Raw genomic sequence first — 24,501 nt, 5'->3', positions numbered from 1 at the left:
TGTCAATCACAATTAACAGTTCAACCAATGATTGCATGATAATTAGCGGGAGTGGAGTCCAGCACGGCAGACAGGGATGTCACTGTAACAAAGGTTACATCGGGGACGGTGTCACCTATGAAGGTGGGTAGCCTTACTGTCAATCACAATTAACAGTTCAACCAATGATTGCATGATAATTAGCGGGAGTGGAGTCCAGCACGGCAGACAGGGATGTCACTGTAACAAAGGTTACAGCGGGGACGGTGTCACCTGTGAAGGTGGGTAGCCTTACTGTCAATCACAATTAACAGTTCAACCAATGATAGCATGGTTACTATCGGTTTGGCCAATGAGAGAGCGGCTAAAGTCGGTGGAACGGCTCCTGCGAAAGTAAGTAGAACCCTTTCTGTCAATTACAATTTTCAATTTAGCCAATCGATAGTATTGTAATTAGTGGTTTGGCCAATAGGAGAGCGGCTGCACGTTCTTGTGAAATATTTGTATTTTATTTTGCATATTTTTACGGAGGTTAAGGGGTATTATCCTTTGCAAGGGTAGACCAAATCAAGTTACCATCTTGTCCAGTCTCTTTGTTTAGGCGATGTTCTTTATTTCTTCTTTTGATTTCTGATTCAGCAATCAATTGAAGATACCTTTAGAAGGTGACAGATGGTCACAACGACGTTTGCCGAATAAAGCTCTTTGATCTATAAATGAGTTAAATTGAACTTTATTGAACTTCAAAAATCGTACATGGTACAATGTGTGCCATAAGACAACAATACTACAAAACTAAAGTATCTAATTGCATTTCTTATTACATACTTCTATCTATGTAGTTACAATATGGTCATGTATTGGTGATATGGTGTCGGTTATGAAATAAAGTGTACAGAAATTGGCCTACGTAAGCAGATATGGTAGTTGGACATGGCAATAATTTGGTGAACTTTGTCTTTGTAGTAATAGTCTGCAACAATGTATCTCTTTCTTTTCTATAGGTGGGACAAGTCATAACAAAGCTTACCACCCTGAGGAAACTATTCACGAACATGTTAAAGTGGATGACTATAATTTAGTTTTTATTGTTCTTTGCAGCGACGGCAATTTGCAGGGCTTCAGGCGATCCTCACCACAGAACATACGACAACCGCGTTCACTGGTTCCAGGGCCCGTGTATGTACACCCTAACCCGGGACCTGGGACAAGACTCCAAGTTTAACGTGGAGGTACAGAACGAGCCACTGCCCTGGCTGACAAGCCTTTCCGTGGTGAGAGAAGTGTACGTGGAAGCTTACTTTTACCGCATCGGGATACTTCAGCGCAAGATTGTGACGGTGAGTGTGCTACCTCTTTTAAATAAAAAAGTTACAGTCATGTGTGTGTGTGTGTGTTTGTTTGTGTGTGTGCGTGTGTGTGCGTGTGCACGTGTGCGTGTGTGTGTGTGTGTGTGCGTGTGTGTGTGTGTGTGTGTGTGCGAGTGTGTGTACGTGTGCGTGTGTGTGTGTGTGTGTGTGTGTGTGTGTGTTATTGTTTGCGTGTTTGTGTTTCCGGATATTTGTGGTCATCATGACTTACGAGTGTCTGGATAGATAGTGAGGATATTAAGTCTGAGTAGGTCTAGAGAAGACAAAGGTCATTATTGATATGGGTCTCCGGGAGGATTTCATCGCATGTTATTCTTATTATTCTTCTTATTATTATTATGTAATAAGATATGTAAAGATTTGAGTTATATAAACAGTCATGATTCACAAACACGTAGACTTAAATTTTGCAGAAGCTAACACAAACATAGTTGGATGATTGAGATGTCACCATAAACTCAAAAGACGTTCAGTGGTTAAACATTGACATTATTCTTTATTGATGATTACTAGTGCCTTTGAACTAATTTTTTTTTTATCTTTCGCAAATATATGTAGGTAAATGATGAAATCTACTCGTTGCCCTTTCGTCTGGCCGGCGGAAGGATACAAGTTCGGCTGAGCGGTCGGTTTGTCCTGGTCCAGTTAGACATCGGCGTGAAGGTTTACTACGATGGATATCACTACTCCAAGGTAGGCTGGTGAATCCATATCCTGCTGCTGCTTCAGCCTTGGAAAAGATGTTGTGTTTCCTGCTTTAGTCCTTTTAAAAACTGGGTAGGTAGGTAGGATTTTTTTCTCTTCTTTCTTTCTTCCTTTCTTTCTTTCTTTCTTTCTTTCTTTCTTTCTTTCTTTCTTTCTTCCTTTCGTTCTTTCTTTCTTTCTTTCTTTCTTTCTTTCTTTTTTCTTAGACTTGGTCGATCTTCAAGTATTGACATGCATGAGAATACTTGTATTTTCAATGTCAATGTTGAAGATCCAATTGTACAATGTTTCATCACTCAGATGTAAGATCCTGGATATAGAAAGTTTATGTCCATTGTAGGGATCCACGAACAAGGGCTAGAGCTACAGTTTTTCCTAGGGTCGGTCTGGAAACAGGAAGCACAACATTTTTTTTCTATTCCATTCTTGGAACAGTACTGAAAGTCTTATACAGCTCTCTCATTTTAAACAAGTACGGTATTAAATAAAAGCATGCGTCTTTATAATCGTTTGATGACCTACAACTGATAAGATCGCGCCCCAAACGTCTGGAAATGATTTGACGTTCCTGATACTACAGGTTAAATTTTGAAGGTCGCAGTACACAGTATTTATGGGCAGACCCCGTAGTCAAAAGAAATCACGTTTCTTGTCGGCTCTATTAATTGGACAGATTTGACTTGACTTTATTGGGATCCACAGCTTACAACAAATGTAGCTATTCTTTCTGTGGTCCTTCAAGACACAAATGACACATTTACAAAACATAAATACATTGGCAATTACAACACATGTTCCCCCATCCGTAACCCTCTTCTATGGGTCCTCACTTCTTACCCCCTACCTACCCTCCGACTCATCTTCATTCGTCGTCGCCACCTCTAGTGAGCGGTTGAGTTTGTACTTCGCTCCGTGGACTTCGTTCCCTGTGTTGAGGTCGACTCTTTCTCTCCGTTGAGGCTTTCTTACATTGACCGCCGCCATGCCTACCCACGTGTCTGTCTAGTTTGTGAATAGACAGAAAACTTAGTTCTCTTCAGAGTTTACGAAGAAGAGAAGTACGACTGAGAATTTGAGAAAGCTGCCTAGATTCTTTACTGTAGGATAGCAAGGTGAACACTATGCAGAATTGTAGAGGAATGCATCGGGTTAATGCCGTATTATTTGGATTAGGATATTTGTTCGGCCGAGGTCAATGTTTTTCGCGCCTGTATCCTGCCACGACTTAGTACTGTGCGTCGTCTGCAGTTTCCATGACCCCCGCAAAGCGCCAAATAAAAGTGTCCGTGCAGGAGAACGAGTCGACAAACTTGAGCTGATTTTCACTTATTTTGTATGGTGTACCCTCAACCCAAGCATATTGTTACTTGCTTGTGCACCCTATTATATAAATTTTACTGCATCGAACCTTCTCACTTTGGGCTTTTTAACTATAGAAATCCCCATAGGGCGAAAATTGTGCACGGCTACCTTCAAGTTGTAACGCGTCTCGATGTAAACGTAATTAACGCCCCCTACCCCGGTACTGCAGGTTGTACTTCCAGCGGAGTACCAAGACCAGGTGGGCGGTCTGTGCGGGAACTACAACAACGACCCAAGCGACGACTTCATGATGCCCTCCGGGATCACTTCATCCGACCTGAACTTCTTTGGGCAGAGCTGGATCGTAGATGCATCAACGTATGTGTAATGTTTCATGGAGACAATATCTAACAAACAAACAAACAAACAAAGAAAAAAAAACTCTATTGTTCTCTCCAGCCCATTTCATCTGTAGTCCGACGACGTAGACTTGACCTGGCAGGGCATGTTGTTCGTAGTAACGAACCAGCTGGTAGACTAGTACAGTGGCTTCCTACTGGGGGACGCAGAGTGGGACGTCCTTATGTCCATGTTAGAGAAAGACAATGGTCTCACAGGGCCTGCATTAGTGTCCGCCATGAGAGATAGGACATGATGGAGTACGTAACTCTATCAAGTGTACCTCACCGGATTAGTGTAATCCGGAGGCATGATGATGATGTGTAAAGAGGCCAGAGAAAAAAAAATAGCTACTATGTTTGAAGCCGCCAATTACGATACATTTTACGACTAAATTTATTCATCTCTATCCATACGTTGTTCACTGTTGATGTAGTAAAAAGGCGTAGCCATGCTTCGCTTGCGATCTTTTGCCAATGGTCACAAAACTGGTCGAATTAAGTAAAGAAAAAGTGGTGCCATTCTTTACCGCATGCATGTCAATGCTAATAAAATATCACAAAATATCTATTTTCCATTATTAAGAGCCCAAAGTTGATTGCGATTCTGTCCAGTCTTGTGAACAATTATTTGAGTCACACATCGTCATCGCATTAATTCACCAATGTTATTATTTTTTTTGTTAGCTGCAAAGACAGTATCTAATTGGCCAGAGTCCAGGTACAAACCATTTGCTCGTAAAAAATATATAAGCAGAAAAAGAGAGAGACAAAAGAGAGAAAAAAACACGCCCAAACACGCCAAAAATAAGCCAAAGTCTACACCTCTGTTATTCTTATCTTGGCCGCCGGTCAGTTTTTTTTAAACATTTCTTGTTTCTTTACCATCGGTTTATCGGTTGCAGTTGTCCAGGTGGCGAGGTTGGCCCCATCCCTGATCCTCCCAGCTGTAACCCACGTGTTCAGGCGGCAGCTGAAGCAGCTGACAGGTGCGGCCTGATCACAGATGTCGACGGTCCGTTTGCCAGCTGTCACGCCGCGGTGGATCCACAGTCTTTCTACGACGACTGCGTGTTCGACATCTGCGCACGGGACGGGGATGTCCTCGGCCTTTGCCAGACCCTGGAGGTTTACTCTGACACGTGTACGGATAACGGCGTGGCGCCATTTTCATGGAGGGCCAGCAACAGATGCCGTGAGTTTTTCTTTCACAATTATATTTACACTGCGGGAAATTTGAAATTTATCACTTAGATTTTTACCTCCGGGGGAGGAGACATCCTTCCGCGGAAGGGTTTTGTGAAAGATTAAGATTTTCATGTTCGCAGCTGTTTCTCGAGTTTGGGTGGACGGATTCTTTTGAGACTCGGTGTATGTTTTGCTATTGGGCTGTAGATGATGCACGTTCTTTTATTTTTGTTGTATATGTGTTTTCGGGCGTGAAAATGGTGCCTTTTGGTGGCCCCAAAACACCCCTTTGAGCGTGAAAGTGGTCGCGACCGTTGACCTTTGGCGTGTTTAAGCTATTCTCGGTCTGGTCCACGTATATGACCCCTCACACAGAGGGGTGTCCGGTCTCGATAAATTCTTTCTTTTAAACCCTATAGAAATATATAATAAAAAGCCCGGAGGTATGAAATCTCAAATTTTACTTGTTATTTTTATTATCAGACTTACAAGGGATTCATCACTGGGAGTGATTCAAAGATGCACATTTTCAAATAAGCTAGGACATGACCTGTATAATCTTAAATAACAGCTTGAGAAAGATATGCAAGGCTCACTTTACAAAAATTGGTATCTTTCGAAAGCAAATAACATACACATAATATTGACACTGGCAACGTTCATCTTCTAAAGTATAAATTACCGAACTTTCTTGATATTAAATTTTATTAATATGACCAGTCCCCATCAAGTCAGAAAGGCCATTCACAAGTCATGATCGTTTTGTTTAACTTGTATATGATTGTGATGGTTATGTATGTTCATTCTCTTTTAATTTTGTTGTCAGTATGTTAGTATGTTCATATGTTGGACCCTGGAAGACTAGCCATGGACCAAAAGGTATCGAAATAAACGAATAAACGGAACAAATTAAATATAAACGCATGAACAATGTTAACCTAATGGGTTAAAATACGATAAAGCATAACTATACAGGATCTTTCAGACGACATCCATTACCTTTATTAAAATAATCCACTGTTAGGCTAGGATTTATATTTCATTTGTCTGCTATCTTGACTGTGCAGCCGGAGAATGTCCACCAGACAGCACGTTCTATGCCTGTACGAGCCCATGTCCTGCAACCTGCTCGGATCCCGACGCTCCGAACAACTGCCCGGAGCAATGTGTGGAAGGCTGCGCCTGTAATCCCGGCTTCGTACTGAGTGGACAGAGCTGCGTCCCAGAGGAAGAGTGCGGATGTACCAACAAGGACGATCGCTACTTTCTGGTTGGTGTAACAATCTTAACCCCTTCTTGAGTGTGATTCTGCATGTCAGTTAACTCCCCAATGACTCTGAATTTTAACTTCATTATGTGTAATACTATAAACTTTTGGATTTTAAAATAATGAAATGTACATTGATTCGCAATTTAGTAGCTTGTATTAAGTTTACTGCAATTAAACAATAAATATTTCTTGAGTCTTGATGTCAATCTCACCCACGTACTATCAACCAACCCGCTGTGCCCAAACAAACAGATAAACGTTAACTACAACTCAGTCACTCAAAAAAATACAAGGCGCAGGGGTTGATTTCTTACTATCATTAAATGATGACCGTAAATGTCCTGGGGTCGTGTGGCTTAGCGGCAGAGTGAGCAACTCGGAACCAAGAGGTCCTGGGTTCGAGTCCTAACATGCCACCGATCTTGTGCCATTGGGAAAGGCACTTAATTACACGGCTTTCCCCACTTCGCACAGGTGAAAATGAGTATTGTCCTGTCATGTATTTGTCCCCTGTGTTGGTGGCGGCACTAATATGTCTGGTGATTACATGTTGGAATAATAATAATAAAAAAAAATGTTCCAAGAAAATTAAATCTAAAAATCAAGTTTTGCTGCTTTAAAATAGCTTTGGGTCCTTTTTTAACATATGTCTTACGTGCATGTGTAGCTGGGAGAACGCTGGGGAGCTGACCGGTACGACTGCGTCTGTACCCCGGGAAACAACATCACATGTGAGCCGCTGGAGTGTAACCCTGAGGAAGGCTACGACTGGATGATTCTGGACGGTGTCTATGGATGTATCTGTGTAGACGACCGCTGCGCTGGTACGGACGAACGACCCATTTTAACTTCCTGAAGCTCTCTTTTTCAAATTTTGAAATGAAGTATCATTCCCTTTCTTGAAGCATCTTTCTCTTCGCTTGGTTGGTTGGTTGGTTGGTTGATTGTTTGATTGATTGATTAATTCGTTTGACTTGACGTTACGTAAAGCTCCTGTCACACATTGAGATGTAATATCATTCCCTTTCTTAAAGCGTCTTTCTCATGGTTTGGTTGTTTGATTAATTGATTGATTGATTTGTTTGAATTGACGTTATGTAAAGCTCCTGTCAAACATTGAGATAAAATATCATTCCCTTTCTTGAAGCATCTTTATTATGGCTCGATTGGTTGATTGATTGATTGATTGATTGATTGAGTGGTTGATTGATTGATTGATTGGTTGTTTTATTTGTTTGACTTGACGTTACGTAAAGCTTCTGTCACACATTGGGAACCTTCCCTCGGACAACAACCGTCCAAGGACGGCAAAATTCAGGAGCATTCTGACCAAATTTAGTTAAATTGAATTAAAAAAAAAATGACTTCCATTTACGCCTTGACCACTGATGAACTATGTCATCAACCAACCAGCCATCCAGCCAAAACCGACCTTGCTTACGATTCACTCCATTTATACGATTCACTCCATATTGGGGGATTTTAGCTTTTTTTTAGGTAGGCCACATTCGCCTATGTGTAACAGAGACTTTTCATAGGTATATTGATGGCGGATCTGCATCAGCGGCAAAATGCTTTTTTTCCATGTTCTACTGTTTGTTCGTGATCTGTTATAACTATTTGTTCCCCGTTATGACACCGTTTCCAGAATGTGAGGACGACTGTTCAGACCACGCAACCTGCCGCCTGATAGACCTGCAGCCCACCTGTGTCTGTGATGACGGCTATGAAGGGGACGGCTTGACTTGCGAAAGTAAGAGAAAGACTTTCCTTGGTTTTTTTATCATTGTCTCCCTATCTCTCTACTTATTTATTTTTATAGTTTGATCCATTTACATAATATTATGTTATTCTGAGCTACATTGCTTGCTTTCATCTTGAACAATTCAGTACTTCTAAGTTTTTGCTGTCCTGATTAAGTATTAGGTTAAGTATTTGATTAGGTAAATTTAAACGGCCAATTAGCCCTAAGGTAGAAAAAGCTAAACCAACACTAAAATTTTTGTTAATATGCATACCAACATATAACTTCTTTTGACAGGATATCCCTGTTAACTAAACGTTACAATAAAATGATTAAGGCGTTTCGTAAAAAATAAAGGAGAGTATCATTTTTACCAAGGATCATATATTGTTTTTCCTCTGCTTCTTCTTCTTCTCCGAACGAAAAAGGTCAACGAATCATCTGTCACAATGTTGGGTTACACCATGTTGCAATTTTATAGTAGGAGGGATTTAGACTCCTGTCTGACCATATTATTATGAATGTGCTTGAGTAAGAATTGACAGAACAGGCCATATGCGAAGGTAAATATTATGCATTTGCTTGAAAATGTTACCTGTCTGGTTTACCTTCTCAATTATGTTTACCGAAGGAAAACATATTGTTTTTACTGAGTTTCTTCCTCCTCTTCTGTTCCAAACACTAACCTCTGACCTGGCAGATGACATGATTTGTCGACGTCTGCCATCACGGTGACTGGTGTTGGGTTACATAATGTTGCAATTTCATGGTTTGCTCTACTCCTGTCACCATATACTCGTAGTACATGTATGTGAATGTGTTTGAGTATAAATTAACAGGGCAGACCAAGTCCGACGGTAAACATTATGCATTTGCTTTGCAAATGTCACTTCTATATAGTAGTTAAATCATTTATTTTTAATCTTCCAGATATTGACGACTGCGACCCTAACCCTTGTCAGAACGGAGGCACCTGTACTGACGGCGTCGATTCCTTCACTTGTGACTGCATCATCGGCTTCGAGGGGTACACGTGTAGAATATGTACGTTCCTGTCCTTCAATCCTTTTTTTAACGTAGTAGTTCAATGCAAGGCCTACTCGACCACTTCTCGGCATTGAACTAAAAAGATGAGAGAAACATGGCTATGTCAAGATATGGCGGTGAACGTAAGATTTGAAAGCCTGTAGATTGTAGGTTGGTGGGAAACACTTGTCAGGGAGGGAATTCCAAAGCTTGGCTGTACGGGGAAAGAAAATGTCACTGCAAAAATATTTCGAACAAGGAATTTGGACGGTAAAGTTGTGTGAGCTAGTTGAGAACGTAGTGGAACGCTTAAAAGTTCTGAGTGGTGGAACTAATTGAGTGAGTTCTGCAGAGCAATGACCATAAAATATCTGTAAAAGAGGGATAGAGAGGGAACATTTCGTCTATGTAAAAGGTGATCTAACTTGGAGGCCAGAGGATAGCCTATTACACAAATGGCTGGGGCAACGTTACAATTTTTCTCAAGTTAAAACTTATCTTGCATACACATCACAACCATATCAGAGATATTGCTACCCAATGTTGTAATTTTAAGTAAAACAAATGGGGTGTTTTACTTCACAGATATCTATTTGACGGACGAATATATCAGTCAAATAAAGCTTTCAGCGCCTAATGTATCCATTCGATATGTGTTTGTGTTAAAAATTACATTGTTATTATAACTTAAGATACTCTTAGTAGAAGGTCTAGTTTGAAAATTGTTGCGGTTAGTTTGTAATGAAACGGTCTACTATCTCACATGGATTTTCTTAAATACCATTTTGGCAATGAAATAATGCAAATATGCATTTTTTTGTCTTCAGATGTTGGCAAGTGCGACCCCAATCCGTGTCAAAATGGAGGGAACTGTACCGAGGGCCAGGATTCGTTTGAATGCGCCTGCGGAGTAGGATTCCTCGGCATTTTCTGTGAAACAAGTAAGCAGTCGCCCTTACTTCAGTCGAATTATAGCCAATATTCCATAAATATGTATAGAATAAGTAACATAATACCAATGATCCAGGCTAGTATAATAATATGATAATGGCAAAAAACACAAAAGAACATTTAATTTTGTTTTTAAACTGCATAAAGTATAGGGGATTCATTCCTCAAGCTAACGGACATCTTGCACACGCAGTCGTCCCTCAGGTAGACATCTGGAGCCGCAAAGTTCCCATTTAGAAATTTTATTCAGCCTGTCACACTATGCACTGGAAAGGTATATAAGTGTGAATTTCATGCACTTGTGTCATTAGTCTCTGTACACTTGGAGAAGCCGCACAGGCGAAACCAGTCGTGTGAAGTAGGCTCCAGATGTCTTACTGAGGGACATCTGTGTGTGCAAGGTGTCGGTTAGCTTGAGGAAACAAATTAATCCCATTTACTTTATATTTGTTATCAAACTGTATCACAATCTAGCTAGCCTGAAACTAACGCCAAAACCACTTGGTCTGAAGGTCCAAAGTCAGTTGGTAGCTTGATACTTGATACTTTAGTCGCACAGATTTTTGTGCGACTAATCTTCCTGGATTCCAACAATAACACAAGACGAAACATTTCACAGACTTCACAGTCATGTAAAACCGACATTTGGCTTCTACACCACTATCCTTCTACACAAATTTTCATCCCACACATGCTTTATAATCATTAAAAATGACATTCGACTTTTACACAGTTTCAATAAAAATAATTACAACTTATATTACATTGATACGCTTTTACTTGAGTTACATAGGACCTCGTAGCACTGACAGCGTTTGAAGAAAAATGGGGGCTTGACTGGAAATAAGGTTTTCTGACATTTCTAACAAAATCTCCACATTATTTTGATTCAGATATTGATGACTGTGACCCGAACCCATGTCTAAACGGAGGTAACTGTACGGACGAGGTGAATGACTACACCTGTGACTGTGTAGCAGGGTATATAGGTGATCAGTGCGAAACAGGTACGTGGTTTTCTCTGGTTGTCGTGGTTTTCTAACATTAAGTGAGGTGGCGTCGGGTGGCGTAGTGGTAGAGCGTTCGACTATGAACCGGGGTGACCCGGGTTAGATCCCGAGTTGTACCCGAGACATGTCTGGACATGCGCCCCGACATAGTGCCCTTGGGAAAGGCATTTTACACAACCTTCCTCACTCCAGCCAGGTGTGAATGGGTACCTAACTTCGGTTGGGGAAGGTCTTATTGAGGTCACCTGTTGGCGCCGAATGTGTAACCATGTGTGTTATTTGATTGTTGTGATTTGTATTGATTATCACCTGATACCCTGCATCAATACAGCCGTATAAAGGCTGCACTGCACGGGTACTGTTTGTTTGCTAATTTTCCTAAGTTAGCAAACACTCCTTCAGTAAAAGAAAATTGTAAAAATTCTTATTGTCTTGATTTATTACGTTTATGTGCTAAAGGGGTTATTGTAAATTGATCTCTTTTAGCACATATACATAAATCAAAACAATAAGAAGTTTTCCAAATTCTTCTTACTGAAAGGGGTGTTAACTAACTTCGTGAGGTTAGTTGAACTGAACTGAAGTGTGGAGTGTAAATATAAATTTCTGTCGTGATTTTTTTGTCTCTTTGTCATTCAGATGTTGATGACTGTGCCTCTAACCCATGTCTAAACGGCGGTTCATGCCTTGACGGTGTCAACTCCTTCTCTTGCGATTGTGTGCCTGGATTTGAGGGGGTTCTTTGCGAAACAAGTACGTGCAATGTTTTTACATATTTTTGTCGTTCGTTTCTTCAAGCCTATGTAAAACTAACGTTTTTAAAATACATTTTGTAATTGATTGTAAATTGTATGATGGCGAACGTGACATACTATTTGAAACAATCCACTTTGACAAACTGTGTAAAGGTAAAACAAAGAAAGAGGCATTCAGTCATATCATGCCTACCAGTAATGACAACACAGTTGAAAAACTTTGTGAATTTATCTCCAGTTGCTTCAAAAAGAGAAAAGAAATCTTGAAGGCCTAGATTAGATAGAATGTATTATCTAGTAGTTGTTAAGACATTTACGTTGTTCTCTTTTCCTTCTATACTATGTATCATGTTAATGAGTATGATGTACATGTAACATCATACTCTGATGTATGCATTTAACCCTATCGGAATGAACATGCAAATAAAGATACATTCATTAAATGCGTACAATGATGGTGATGAAGTGTTCTTAATATTTTGTTATTTGTTTATTTGTTTACTATATTTCTCCCTTTCTAGATTTTGATGACTGCGCCCCGCATCCATGTCAAAATGGAGCTATCTGTGTGGACCAGGTGGACTCGTACAGATGTATCTGTCAAGACGGATTCGTTGGGGACTGGTGTGAAGAAAGTACGGCGCTTTAATATCATATTTTTCATTATGTTTACCGAAGGAAAATACATTGTTTTTACTCCGTTTCTTCCTCCTCTTCTGCTCCAAACACTAACCTCTGACCTGACCAATGACATGATTTGTTGGCGTCTGTCACCATGGTGACTGGTGTTGGGTTACATAATGTTGCAATTTCATGGTCTGCTCTACTCCTGTCACCATATACTAGTAGTTCATGTATGTGGATGTGCTTGAGTAAGAATTAACAGAGCAGACCTTGTCCGAAGGTAAATATTATGCATTTGCTTTGCAAATGTTACCTCTCTAGTTAATTAAAAAAAAAAAAACAAATTTTCTTAATATATATATTGTGTGTAGAGCATAACTCGTCAATCTATGAATGACTCAAAATCTTATTGGATAGGTGAGTAGCGGTTGTGAAAAGGAAGGTCAAGTTTAAATATGGTGTAGCTGTCGTGAGTTATAACATCGATCTGTTTTATCCATCGATCTAGATGTTGACGACTGTATTTCTGGCGCATGTCAAAACGACGGCGTGTGTGTCGACGGGATACTCTCCTACTCCTGCGACTGCGCGGCAGGGTATGACGGTGAAGTCTGCGAAACAGGTACAGTGTCCTTTTATCTTTTGTCTTTTAAGTAAGAACATATTCAACGAAAAATTAAAGCAGAGACTCGTAAGTGTGACTACCGTATCCTCATTTACATAATAGTGGCACTCACGAGTCTCAGGCCCTTGCGACAGTTCCCCAAAAATGCGGAACAAATGTGTAACAAATATGTATCAGTGTATTATGTGTATTTATTTTATTATGTGCATTATTATCATTTGTATCATCTGATTATAAACCCTGCATCAATTTAGCACTATAAAGCTGCGATTGCACGGGTGATGTTTGGCCAATGAACCAGTTTTTTTTATATTATTATTATTATTATTATTATTATTATTATTATTATTATTATTATTATTATTATTATTATTATTATTATTATTATTATTATTATTATTATTATTATTATTATTATTATTATCATTATTATTATTATTATTATTCAGAGATCGATGAATGCGAGTCCGACCCTTGCCAGAACGGCGGAACCTGCACGGACGCAGTGGCTATGTTCATCTGTGACTGTGTGTCAGGATATGAAGGCGTTGCTTGTGAAATAAGTACGTACCAAGCATTTCTGATTCCAAAATCTATTTTGGGTACAAATGGCAAAGTATAATCTCAGAGCAACTACATTGGTACCTATTAATAAGCTAACAAGTGGGACCTTAAGTAACTAGGATGGCACCGAGACTAAACAAGTATTAAAAAATGACTAAAAAATATATAGAGATTTCAAGTAAGAATGAAAAGAAGAAAAAATACAAATAAAAGTGTTTTGTATTTCTTTTCTTATAGTTATACATTTTCTCTCCTACTTTTAACGGCCTTATGAAAGAAACCTTGTGAGCTATAGTCGGGTAGTAGTAGTTAGTGTATGGGTGGACTTACTTCTTGTCAGCAATCCAACTTGACCTTAGGGTCAATCTGTCATCACACTCCATCCTGCCATTCTACAGCATTTATATCTTCGAAGACACAAGCAAACAAACAAACACACACACACACACACAAACATAGAGAGAGAGAGAGAGATGACTCAAACAATATTTTCTTAACCAGAGATGATATTGCAAAGAGCACATTCTCATAGCTACTGAGTAAAAAATGTTCATTGTTTTCAGATATAGACGACTGTGCCTCCACCCCATGCCTGAATGGAGCTAACTGCACGGATGGGCTGAATGAGTACTCCTGTACCTGCGCATCAGGATTCGTCGGTACCCACTGTGAAACAAGTAAGTGGCTAATAGTATTGTACTAACTAATCTTCCCTCAAAACATCTAGAAAATTAACTGTCCACTATATTTTATTTTTAAACTGTACATAGCCCAGTATGCGATAAAGGTCGTTATTACATTACATTGAAAAATATGTGGCGTCGTGTGCCGTAAGGAAACGTTCTAACAATGCGTTAGAAACTCTACAAAACGCTGTATCACCCGCCCGGAGCTTGCACATGAGTCTACACGTTCCTCGCTTGACTCAGGTGAAAAATAGTACCTAGCTTAGGTTAGGGACGTCCGTCGAATGGGATGTAAAAATGAGGTCCCGTGCTTGGGGAGAGTCTGACCCTTAGGACCTTCAAGAACCCACCACACCTTTCGAAAAGAGTAGCGGCATGCCCTGGTGTGTGATGGTACAAATTTTATTGTGTAGAAGTTTGAGATATCACGCTTGGCGAACTCCTGTTTCGTATTAGTCACGAACATATTTATTGCATTATCGGATCGGAAGAAGAAGAAAAAAGTCAGTCTGGATTGACATTGTAACGGTATCTTACTACAGTGACCATTACTTGAAATAAACTACTACTGGTGACAATTCTCTAGGGACAGGCATGCTAATGTTTACTGAGTACAGTACTACTGAGTACGGCCTTTTTTTTAAAATCAATTTAGGTAGTAACCCCCCCTCCCCTCTGCTTTTAGGTGGGGGAAGACACTTCCAGCGCCATTGAGGTACGATGGTAGACTTAGCAGGCTAAAAAAAGGAATAGATCAAAACATGCTATGTTTTTTTTCTTTTTATCCAGATGTGGACGACTGTGACCCTGACCCATGTGAAAATGGCGGGACATGCATTGACGGCGTGGACTCGTTCACGTGCGAGTGTGCATCAGGATTCGCTGGGGAAACCTGTGAAGCAAGTAAGTGACATTTATACGAATTAAAAAAATAACGGCTCTCAGTGGCCAATATGTAAATGTTGCCACATTGGCGCACCAAATCCGTAGTGTGTTTTTGGCACACAGAGTAAGACAGATTAGCCTAAGAGGCTCGGTAGGCGTCACTCCACCGGGCAGGTGGGGAAGTCGTGTTAATTGCCTTTCCCAAGGGCACGACGTCGGGCCATGGTGAGTATCGAACCCGGAACCTCTCGGTTCCAGGTCCAATGCTATAACCGTTGCACCAAAGACGCCACACCTTTATACAAATTTGTAGTATCAAAAAATTAACTATTTTTTTCCAACTCAGAAGAAAACATATTGTTTTGCTCAGTTTCTTTGTCTTTTTCTTCTTCCGTGCCCAAAAATAAAGACAACCAAACGTCTGTCACCATGGTAACTTGTGCTGTAGTATTAACACCTTGTGGTGTTGGGTTACATTATGTAGCAGGAAAGAGTTGAATAGCCTGCTCACCACAAATATGAATGTAGTTTGTTTTTTTAAGTTGTGTAAGAATAAACAGTGCAGTAGTTTGTTTGTGGTACACTGGTAAAGGTACACTTTATGCATTTAGTTTGTAAATTTTGCCTATCTAGTTTTTTCTGCTATTCCTGAATATTATATATTATATGTTAAATAGTTTGTTGTAGAGAAGTAAGCAAAATACACGAGATAATTTATCATACCGATGAAAGAGAGTTTGTAATTGACATTTTTCTGCATTTTAACCAGACGTCGACGAATGTGACCCTAGCCCTTGTCAGAATGGGGCAACATGCATTGATGAAGTGGACCGGTACAGGTGTGAATGTGCACCGGGATTCGAAGGCGTCAACTGCGAAGAAGGTTCGTACCTCTTCCCTTTCTCTGTACATAGTCATAGACCAATACCCAAGTTATCTAACTTAGTGCATTTGGCCCATGTAGAGCGTGAATATGCAATAAAGTTCATTGTCATTGTCATTTAACGCTTCCTTACAAGAAGCTATAATAATATCATATCCAACTCAACCAACTGATGAGCACTAGTATGTAGTCCGGATATCTCACACCATATTTACTATATCGGATACTCAAAATGTCTAATCTGTAGTTATATGGAAATATACATTATAACGTAAGCTACTTTCCATATATATATATATATATATTGTATCACCGATATTAAATAATGTAGTGTTAGTCTTGATGCATAGAAATTTTGAGCATTGCTGTAGACATTTAATATGTAGTACCCCTGAAGGCTTTGCAACGCACCTGCTACAACTGTTGTGCAATTAAGTTTGATTTGTTTCGATTTGATTTTTTTTTGTTTAAAATCAAAACGTGAAAAAATAGTGATTTAACAAGCCAAGCAGTGGGTCAAGAAAGACTAAGAAGTTTAAGAAATTGAAATGTAATAGAAAAAAAGGAGGGGATTATAAGTACATAGAAGCTGTTCAAAATGACTGCTAAGTTGACTTCTACATGTTTTTTTTTACCTAGATATCGACGATTGCCTTCTCGGACCTTGTCTGAACGGGGGGAACTGCACTGACGGCGTGCATTCCTACACCTGCGACTGCGTACTTGGATTTGTGGGGGATGACTGTGAAACAAGTAGGTGACTTCTGTACTATCCGCTCTTTTTTGTATAAAAATTATTTTTTCGTTTGTTTGTATGTTTGCTTGCATATTCGGTAGATCGCGTTTTAGGGTTTTGCACAGCAAGCTGCATAAGACTAGGCTGCAAGGTGTGAAGCACTCAAATCGGAAATAACATCTACTCATTTCCTTAAGCATAGTGGGTTCTTAAACGTATAAGTTTCCTTAAACTTACTTCAAAACGAAAACAAGACTTTAGTAAAGGTGTCTGTTAAAATTTTATCATCTTTTTCTTGAGTAAAGAGACGTTTTTTACACGACCAAGTCTTTTATTCAGCCGACGTTTCAGTGACCGTCTGACATCTTCCTCAGGGCAATTCTGGTTCACATTGCATTACAGTACAGGTGTCACTGCTATAAATGCATTCTCAAACGTACAATATTTACATATATACACATATGTGTGGTTACAGGGAATTGTATCCTTAATGCGGTCCCAAATGTACAGAAGTTGGATGCATACACAATTGTGGTCACTTGGTTGCGTGTAAAAAGAGTCTCTTTACTCAGTGACTTACCAACCTTATGAAACTATTCACTGATAATGTTTTTTTTTTATTTGTTTCCTTTTTTTACCCAGATGTTGATGACTGTACCCTTGGCCTATGTCTGAATGGAGGTATATGTATTGACGGTGTGAACTCCTACACTTGTGACTGTGCAGCAGGTTTCGGCGGTCCCCACTGTGAAACAAGTATGTGGCATTTCTCCATTTTTATCATGTTTACCGTAGGAAAACATATTGTTTTTACTTAGTTTCTTCGTCCTCTTCTGTTCCAAACACTAATTTCTGACCTGGCCAATGACATGATGTGAGGATGTCTGTCACCATGGTGACTGGTGTTGGGTTACATAATGTTGCAATTTCATGGTCTGCTCTGCTCCTGTCACCATTATAGTAGTACAATGAAATGTATATTGTATAATGTAGTCTCATGTTAGACGCAGTCTCTAATTCCATTGTATTTTCAGATAATTATACATGTCGTTTGTTCATGCAATTAGCCAATAAACTTTATATTGCAAGTGTGAAACTATTTCTTTGTATGCATTTTAGACATTGACGGATGCGACCCAGACCCCTGTGAAAATGGAGCTACATGTATCGACGGTATAGATACTTATATTTGTTCATGCGCACCAGGATTTGAAGGCGATAATTGTGAAATAGGTAAGTTGCTGTTTCATAGTTTTGACTTGTAATTTTGATGTCAGTTAAAACTGATAAATTGAATTTTAAAAAGGGGAAGAAATATAGTATACCTAAGACTTAAAATTTGAAATGACATAATAGTATACCCTATACAGAATATCCATTTATTCAATGCTATTGTATGGAAATTACTTGGCATTTTACTGTTGTATTTTAATGTTGATTCGTTTATTCGTCATAAGTAACTGTCTGTTTGTTTGTTTGTTTGTTTGTTGCCCAGATACTGACGACTGTATTCTTGGACCTTGCCTGAACGGAGGTGTTTGCGTTGACGGTGTGAATTCGTTCACATGTCAGTGTGCTGTCGGATTTGAGGGAGAATTCTGTCAGATAGGTTGGTCAATTTTGTAGCAAGTAATCTTTCTTTTAACTATATTCAGCATTTAAGAAAATATTCATATTATATCAATGTTACAGGACGGTGTGAACCAATGATAAACAAGGCAATAAGTAACTTTTTTTAAAATGTAGCTATTATGAAGTGTTGTCATGCCTTTGTATGTATATTATTGACCCGTCTAGCCTAATGTCACTATTTTAAAATTCTCCGTTGCAGGCTGTTTCTGATTTAGCTTAAATACGCAGCAGTATATATGGGCCCTAAAGACCAAAAGATAATGTATATTTACCATTTATATTGATAACAAGACTGGCAATGAAAACATACATTGCCATGGCGACAGTGGTTGCTGTTAGGGTTATTGTTCGCATGGCACTGTCATCGTTTCATGATTTTAAGGAAGACCGGGTACGTATTAAGTCTAGACAGATACAGTGGACTCATCCCCAGAGTGTATAGTGAACGAGCCCCGGGGTCACAGAAAGTAAGGCCATCCGGGGCAGAGAGGTCTTCCTAGGGGTTTCCAGGAATATGGGCATACATGTGGGTCAGATCTGATCGTCGCCATGTTCACTCACTGATCATGATGTACAAAGTAATCCATGGCCATACCCGTCAGTATCTCAGGGACCTGATCTCTCCCGAAGTTTCTTTTTCGACTTCATATGATCTTCGTAATAAATCTAATTTACGGCTACCGCTTTGTCTTACAACTAGGTATAAAAAGTCTTTCATTCCATATGCTACGCATCACTGGAATGGTCTTGATGTAGCTGTTCGATCTCTGAATCTTTCATTGTATAAGAAGTACTTAGTAAAGTCAGTACGTTCCCCTTTTTACCGACATTTTAGCATTGGCCCCAGGTACACCTGCGCATTACTCACGCGTCTCCGCATCGGGACCTGTAGTCTTAACCACAGTTTATTCTTAAGAAATTTAGCCCCTATTGCTGCTTGTATCTGCGGGTCTCGTTGTGAGAGTGTCATACATTTTCTTTTACACTGCCCTTTATATAATCAACAAAGAGTTACCCTACTCAGCAATCTCCAGAATGTGGTAGGCTTTGATTTTGATGTTTTCAATATGTCTGAACAATTGTTATGTGATATTTTACTTAGAGGATTACCTGATTTATACTATGATACAAACTGTAATATCTTGCTAACCACTCAAACTTATATTGTTGATACCAAACGGTTTGTACTCGATTGATTTATCATATAGCCTACTAAACATTTCTTTGTACTATTTAACGACCCATCCCAACCATTTGCTGTTCTCTGTTTTTTGTTATGTATTGTAATTGTATTCTATGTTTGGTGGTGAGGCTAAAATTAGCAACAGCTAGAGTACCTCACCACCTTGTCTTGTATTGTCCTTGTTGAATTTGCAAATAAAAAAAAAAATGTGGGTCAGAGACATGCCTGTGGACATGCCATTCCTGTGGACAAAATGCCTGTACCATTCCTAAAATTCTTGCAAACTGCACACGATACTGTACCATTAGGCTCCTCCCTGAGACGTTGCCAAAATTATCTAATTTTTTATTTCCTCTCATCAGATATTGACGACTGTGAGTCTGCTCCATGTCAGAATGGAGGTGTCTGCAGTGACGAGGTGGATTCGTACTCCTGTTTCTGTTTCCCTGGATTTGAAGGAGACGAATGTGAAATCAGTACGTTGATTTTTTTTTTAGAATGCCAGAAATACTGGCTAGTTATAGCTGCACATTGGAAAGATTTGTTAAATGCATACACTGCGACTTCAGGGCAGCAAAACTGGAAGTATTCTGAATAAGGCTATCTACGTGATATTGACACCTATCGGTTTACATTGGCACATCTGAGTCAACATTTTATACTTTGGGCTTTTAAACCTGCAGAAATAAGCCCCAAGATGAGTCCCTTATTTTCTGGGTTGTACGCTTAAAATCAGCCCAGGGCCATTCCAGTAACCATTTTCCACCAGAATTTGGGAATTTTCGCTCCATAAGGATCGATATACGTTGGGATACTGTGGTTCCGACTTAGTATGTAGATAAATGACTAGAATATTGGCTGTAAAAATCGGGTTCCAAGCCCTAAAAACCGCACTGGATACCTTTAATAAATGTGTAGACTAGATGGATATTATGGAGTCAAATATCTCTTTCCAAATGATGACTTAAGTCTGTGTCTAGTTGGGCACTGACTACTGTGACTATAATTAATAATAAATCTAGTAGAAGGACAATCAATTCAATCTCCTTTCTATTGAGATGGAAACTCCTAAAAGACTACCCTAAAGAATCTCATTGTTTAAATGAATGATTTTATTTAGTGCGTCTTTTTTGTCTTTGAAATCATACTTTAACATCATAGATCAATGTACTAAGTTTTCGATTTATAAAGTCAAAGGTGAGGTAGATAAATGCTTGTCATTCAACTTTCTTTCAGGAAAAGGGAGTCTTACAAAATGATAAACTCTATCATAGCAGTAAGAATACACATGATAAATATAAAATATTTAGGATAATAAAGTTAAAATCCTGTCTTTAAAACGACGTTTAACCGTTTGCAAGTCTCTTACATGGCTAATAATAAAAAGGAAAGATACCTCCCTTTATTGATAAATAATTCATCTTTCTGTTCTTTTAATAATAAAAGACACCGATGACTGTGACCCTAATCCATGTGAAAACGGAGGCATCTGTACTGACCGTGTCAACTCCTACACGTGTACCTGTACCGAGGGATACTTTGGACTCAACTGTGAATCATGTACGTAACGTTGATACTAATTTTCTTTCTATTGAGGTCTGATTCTCAGTTCAGAAATACTTATTTTAAAAATGTGTATAAATTGTTGTATGTTTAGTGTTTATGTGGTTTTATGTTTGTGCTATGGGGATAACCTGAAATAGTCATTAATTTATTCATTCATTCATTCATTCATTCATTCATTCATTCAGTCAGTCATTCATTCTCCTTTAAGGTAATGACATTTAAATGTCGGAAATGTGGTATTTAAGTCGGGGCCGCAGACTTTAATCGAAAGGTCATGAATTCAAACTACTAACATACCCTCGTATTTTTATTTTCAATAAAAACTTTTGACTAAGATATTAGGCCATAGAGGATATAAATATATACTAAGCTTTAGAGACGTTCTCTCGAATGGGACGAAATACAGGGGTCCCTTGTTTAACTCTACCTAGACCGGGGGGGGGGGCTTAAAGTGCCCGCGGCAACTTTGATGTCACCTAGCGTCTGAACGGCTAGCCGTAGAACGACCAAACTTGGTGACTTTTCCTAGAATATTGTTGGCAACAATTCTCTATCATTGGAGTAAGATAATAATTTTTTGTGTTGCCATGGCAACGGGTTTCTGACAGGCATTTTTTGCTAAATTTAGTACTTTTTGTTTCAACAATAGAATTTTTGGGTTTTATGTCAAGTTACTCATGGTTTCTAATAATAATAACATCCCATATAATTTTATGTAAACTTTGTCATTAAATATGCATAATTTATGCTAATTTGATGACGTCATTGGCCAAAATCCAAGATGACGGACCATATCATTAGAACAGGTATATACAGGTTATTTTCATTAAAATTTCATCAAAACTTCCATTTCTTTTTCCAAAAAAGGTTTAAATGAAAGTCTTTAGTATGTTTACAATGTATTTTAGGCTTTATCATGAAAAAAAAAATATTTTTGAAAATTCAAGATTGATGATCCAAGATGGCGGATATCTTAAATATGCATGACGTCATTTTATGACGTCACCGGTGTTGCTATGGGCAACATAAGACTTAGTACACCATAATATTCTGTCATAAACACTTTTGGTACAGTTATGTTGAATACCATATAGTTTTCAGGGAAAAACCTATTTAGACGGTTTTGGCCAATAAAATCACATTAATGACGTCATAATGACGTCATATTACGTCATAACGACATAAACATTGTAGATATGATAAATTTTCACTAGTACACCATTCTCTGAAAATTTGGTGGTCATACGACATACCGTTCGCGAGTTCTTAGGGGGGGGTCAAAAGAGCCCCACCCCCCCGGTCCCCCCATGTCAAAAAAAGCCCGGTCTAGGTAGGGTTAAGGAAAGTCGCATCTCCCCACGCTTGGCAAGAAAGGCCCATCCAAAATGAAATGGATTTAATACCTTACAGGCCTGTTTAAAGTTAAGACTTTTGTCCAACACAAAAAATTCTCTCACCTAGAGCTTTCGACCAGTCACTCTGGTCTTCCTCAGTAGACTGACCCGGTGCAGCTTGTCACGTGGCTTCTTTGAAGTGTAACGTCAACACTGGGTCGAAGGTATCTGGTAGACGATGTCGGCCCCCGTCGCGGTTCAAAGAAGGCCTGTCTTATACAGCTTTAACTGGTGCACTACATCTAAAAATGTTGAACATGAAGTATACGGCGATACCTAACAATGGGATTTAGCATTAAATCTATTTTCCATGTTTTTGCACCAGTTTTCGACTTCTGCGATCCCAACCCTTGTCAAAACGAAGGCATATGTACACCTAAAGCGGAGGGTGGGTACAACTGTACCTGTGGATCAGGATTCACTGGGAACTGGTGTGAATCAGGTAGGTGACGCTTAATACTAGTAATTTCTCATGTCTATAAGAAAAAGGCAAATATGTTGCACTGGGAATATTGTTAAGATTGAATAATAGATTATAAAGCACACCCCCCCCCCACAATACATTACCCAGAGATTACACACAATTATCAGACTGTAGTAAAAGAATCATTATTTCATTTTTATTTTTAAAGAGCTTGAAGAAAGTGAAAATGACGATGATAGTGACACCACCACCTCCGAAGGTGAAGACACCAGTGACGTAACGGAGTCTTCTTCTGAAGATAGCACCGAAGGTGACGACACTAGTGACGTGTTGGACTCTTCTTCTGAAGATGGCACCAGAGGCGACGACACTAGTGACGTAACGGAGTCTTCTTCTGAAGATGAGGATAGCAGTGACACATCTGAGTCTGAAGGTGATTGAAATTACAACTTATTTCTCAGCAACAACAATCTGTAGTTTGCCTCTATTAAATGCAAAACCGGTACTAAGCAGCTACGAATCTATCGGTAATGCTAAAAAAAGGGCATCTATTTAAATGTTCTCTACCTCCTGTTAAAACAGGTTTCGATGCCTGCGACCCGAACCCTTGCCAAAACGGAGGAATGTGTTCACCTGATCCACTGGAATTTTACTCATGTACCTGTGAATCAGGATTCACTGGGCACTGGTGTGAATCAGGTAGGTGACACTTAACCCTACCTAGACCGGGGGGGGGGGTCTAAAAGTGCCCGCGGCAACTTTGATGTCACCTAGCGTCTGAACGGCTAGCCGTAGAACGGCCAAACTTGGTGACTTTTCCTACAATATTGTTGGCAACAATTCTCTGTCATTGGAATAAGATAATGATTTTTTGTGTTGCCATGGCAACGGGTTTCTGACAGGCATTTTTTGCTAAATTTAGTACTTTTTGTTTCAACAATAGAATTTTAAGGGTTTTATGTCAAGTTACTCATGGTTTCTAATCTTAATAACATCCCATATAATTTTCCGTAAATTTTATCATTAAATATGCATAATTTATGCTAATTTGATGACGTCATTGGCCAAAATCCAAGATGGCGGACCATATCATTAGAACAGGTATATACAGGTTATTTTCATTAAAATTTCATCAATACTTCCAATTCTTTTTCCAAAAAATGTTTAAATGAAGGTCTTTAGTATGTTTACAATGTATTTTAGGCTTTATCATGAAAAAAAAACTATTTTTGAAAATTCAAGAATGATGATCCAAGATGGCGGATATCTTAAATATGCATGACGTCATTTTATGACGTCACCGGTGTTGCTATGGGCAACATAAGACTTAGTACACCATCATATTCTGTCATAAACACTTTTGGTACAGTTATGTTGAATACCATTTAGTTTCCAGGGAAAAACCTATTTAGACGATTTTGGCCAATAAAATCACATTAATGACGTCATAATGACGTCATATTACGTCATAACGACATAAAAATTGTAGATATGATAAATTTTCACTAGTACAACATTCTCTAAAAATTTGGTGGTCATACGACTTACCGTTCGCGAGTTCTTAGGGGGGGGGTCAAAGAGACCCCCCCCCGGTCCCCCCC

General features: G+C 39.1%; 1 protein-coding gene across 1 annotated transcript in view; it reads left to right on the top strand.

Annotated features, from left to right (window-relative positions):
- The window catches only part of LOC109474635, a 64,764-nt gene that overhangs the window by 17,353 nt on the left and 22,910 nt on the right, over positions 1-24,501 (top strand). The window contains exons 18-38 of the mRNA XM_019774986.1: positions 1,081-1,319; positions 1,908-2,042; positions 3,586-3,734; positions 4,660-4,949; positions 6,010-6,212; positions 6,880-7,036; positions 7,861-7,965; positions 8,887-9,000; positions 9,810-9,923; positions 10,827-10,940; positions 11,583-11,696; positions 12,220-12,333; positions 13,397-13,510; positions 14,075-14,188; positions 14,987-15,100; positions 15,852-15,965; positions 20,963-21,076; positions 22,802-22,918; positions 23,109-23,184; positions 23,260-23,333; positions 23,483-23,599. Coding sequence (XP_019630545.1) covers positions 1,081-1,319; positions 1,908-2,042; positions 3,586-3,734; positions 4,660-4,949; positions 6,010-6,212; positions 6,880-7,036; positions 7,861-7,965; positions 8,887-9,000; positions 9,810-9,923; positions 10,827-10,940; positions 11,583-11,696; positions 12,220-12,333; positions 13,397-13,510; positions 14,075-14,188; positions 14,987-15,100; positions 15,852-15,965; positions 20,963-21,076; positions 22,802-22,918; positions 23,109-23,184; positions 23,260-23,333; positions 23,483-23,599 — 2,802 coding nt within the window. The remainder of the gene's footprint in view (positions 1-1,080; positions 1,320-1,907; positions 2,043-3,585; positions 3,735-4,659; positions 4,950-6,009; positions 6,213-6,879; positions 7,037-7,860; positions 7,966-8,886; positions 9,001-9,809; positions 9,924-10,826; positions 10,941-11,582; positions 11,697-12,219; positions 12,334-13,396; positions 13,511-14,074; positions 14,189-14,986; positions 15,101-15,851; positions 15,966-20,962; positions 21,077-22,801; positions 22,919-23,108; positions 23,185-23,259; positions 23,334-23,482; positions 23,600-24,501) is intronic.

Source organism: Branchiostoma belcheri, unplaced genomic scaffold (genome assembly GCF_001625305.1).
Source record: "Branchiostoma belcheri isolate BF01 breed outbred unplaced genomic scaffold, Haploidv18h27 scaffold102, whole genome shotgun sequence".
NCBI classification, from domain to species: domain Eukaryota; kingdom Metazoa; phylum Chordata; class Leptocardii; order Amphioxiformes; family Branchiostomatidae; genus Branchiostoma; species Branchiostoma belcheri.
The sequence above is the reverse complement of the archived record's forward strand: the minus strand, read 5'-3'. Positions and strand labels throughout refer to the sequence as shown.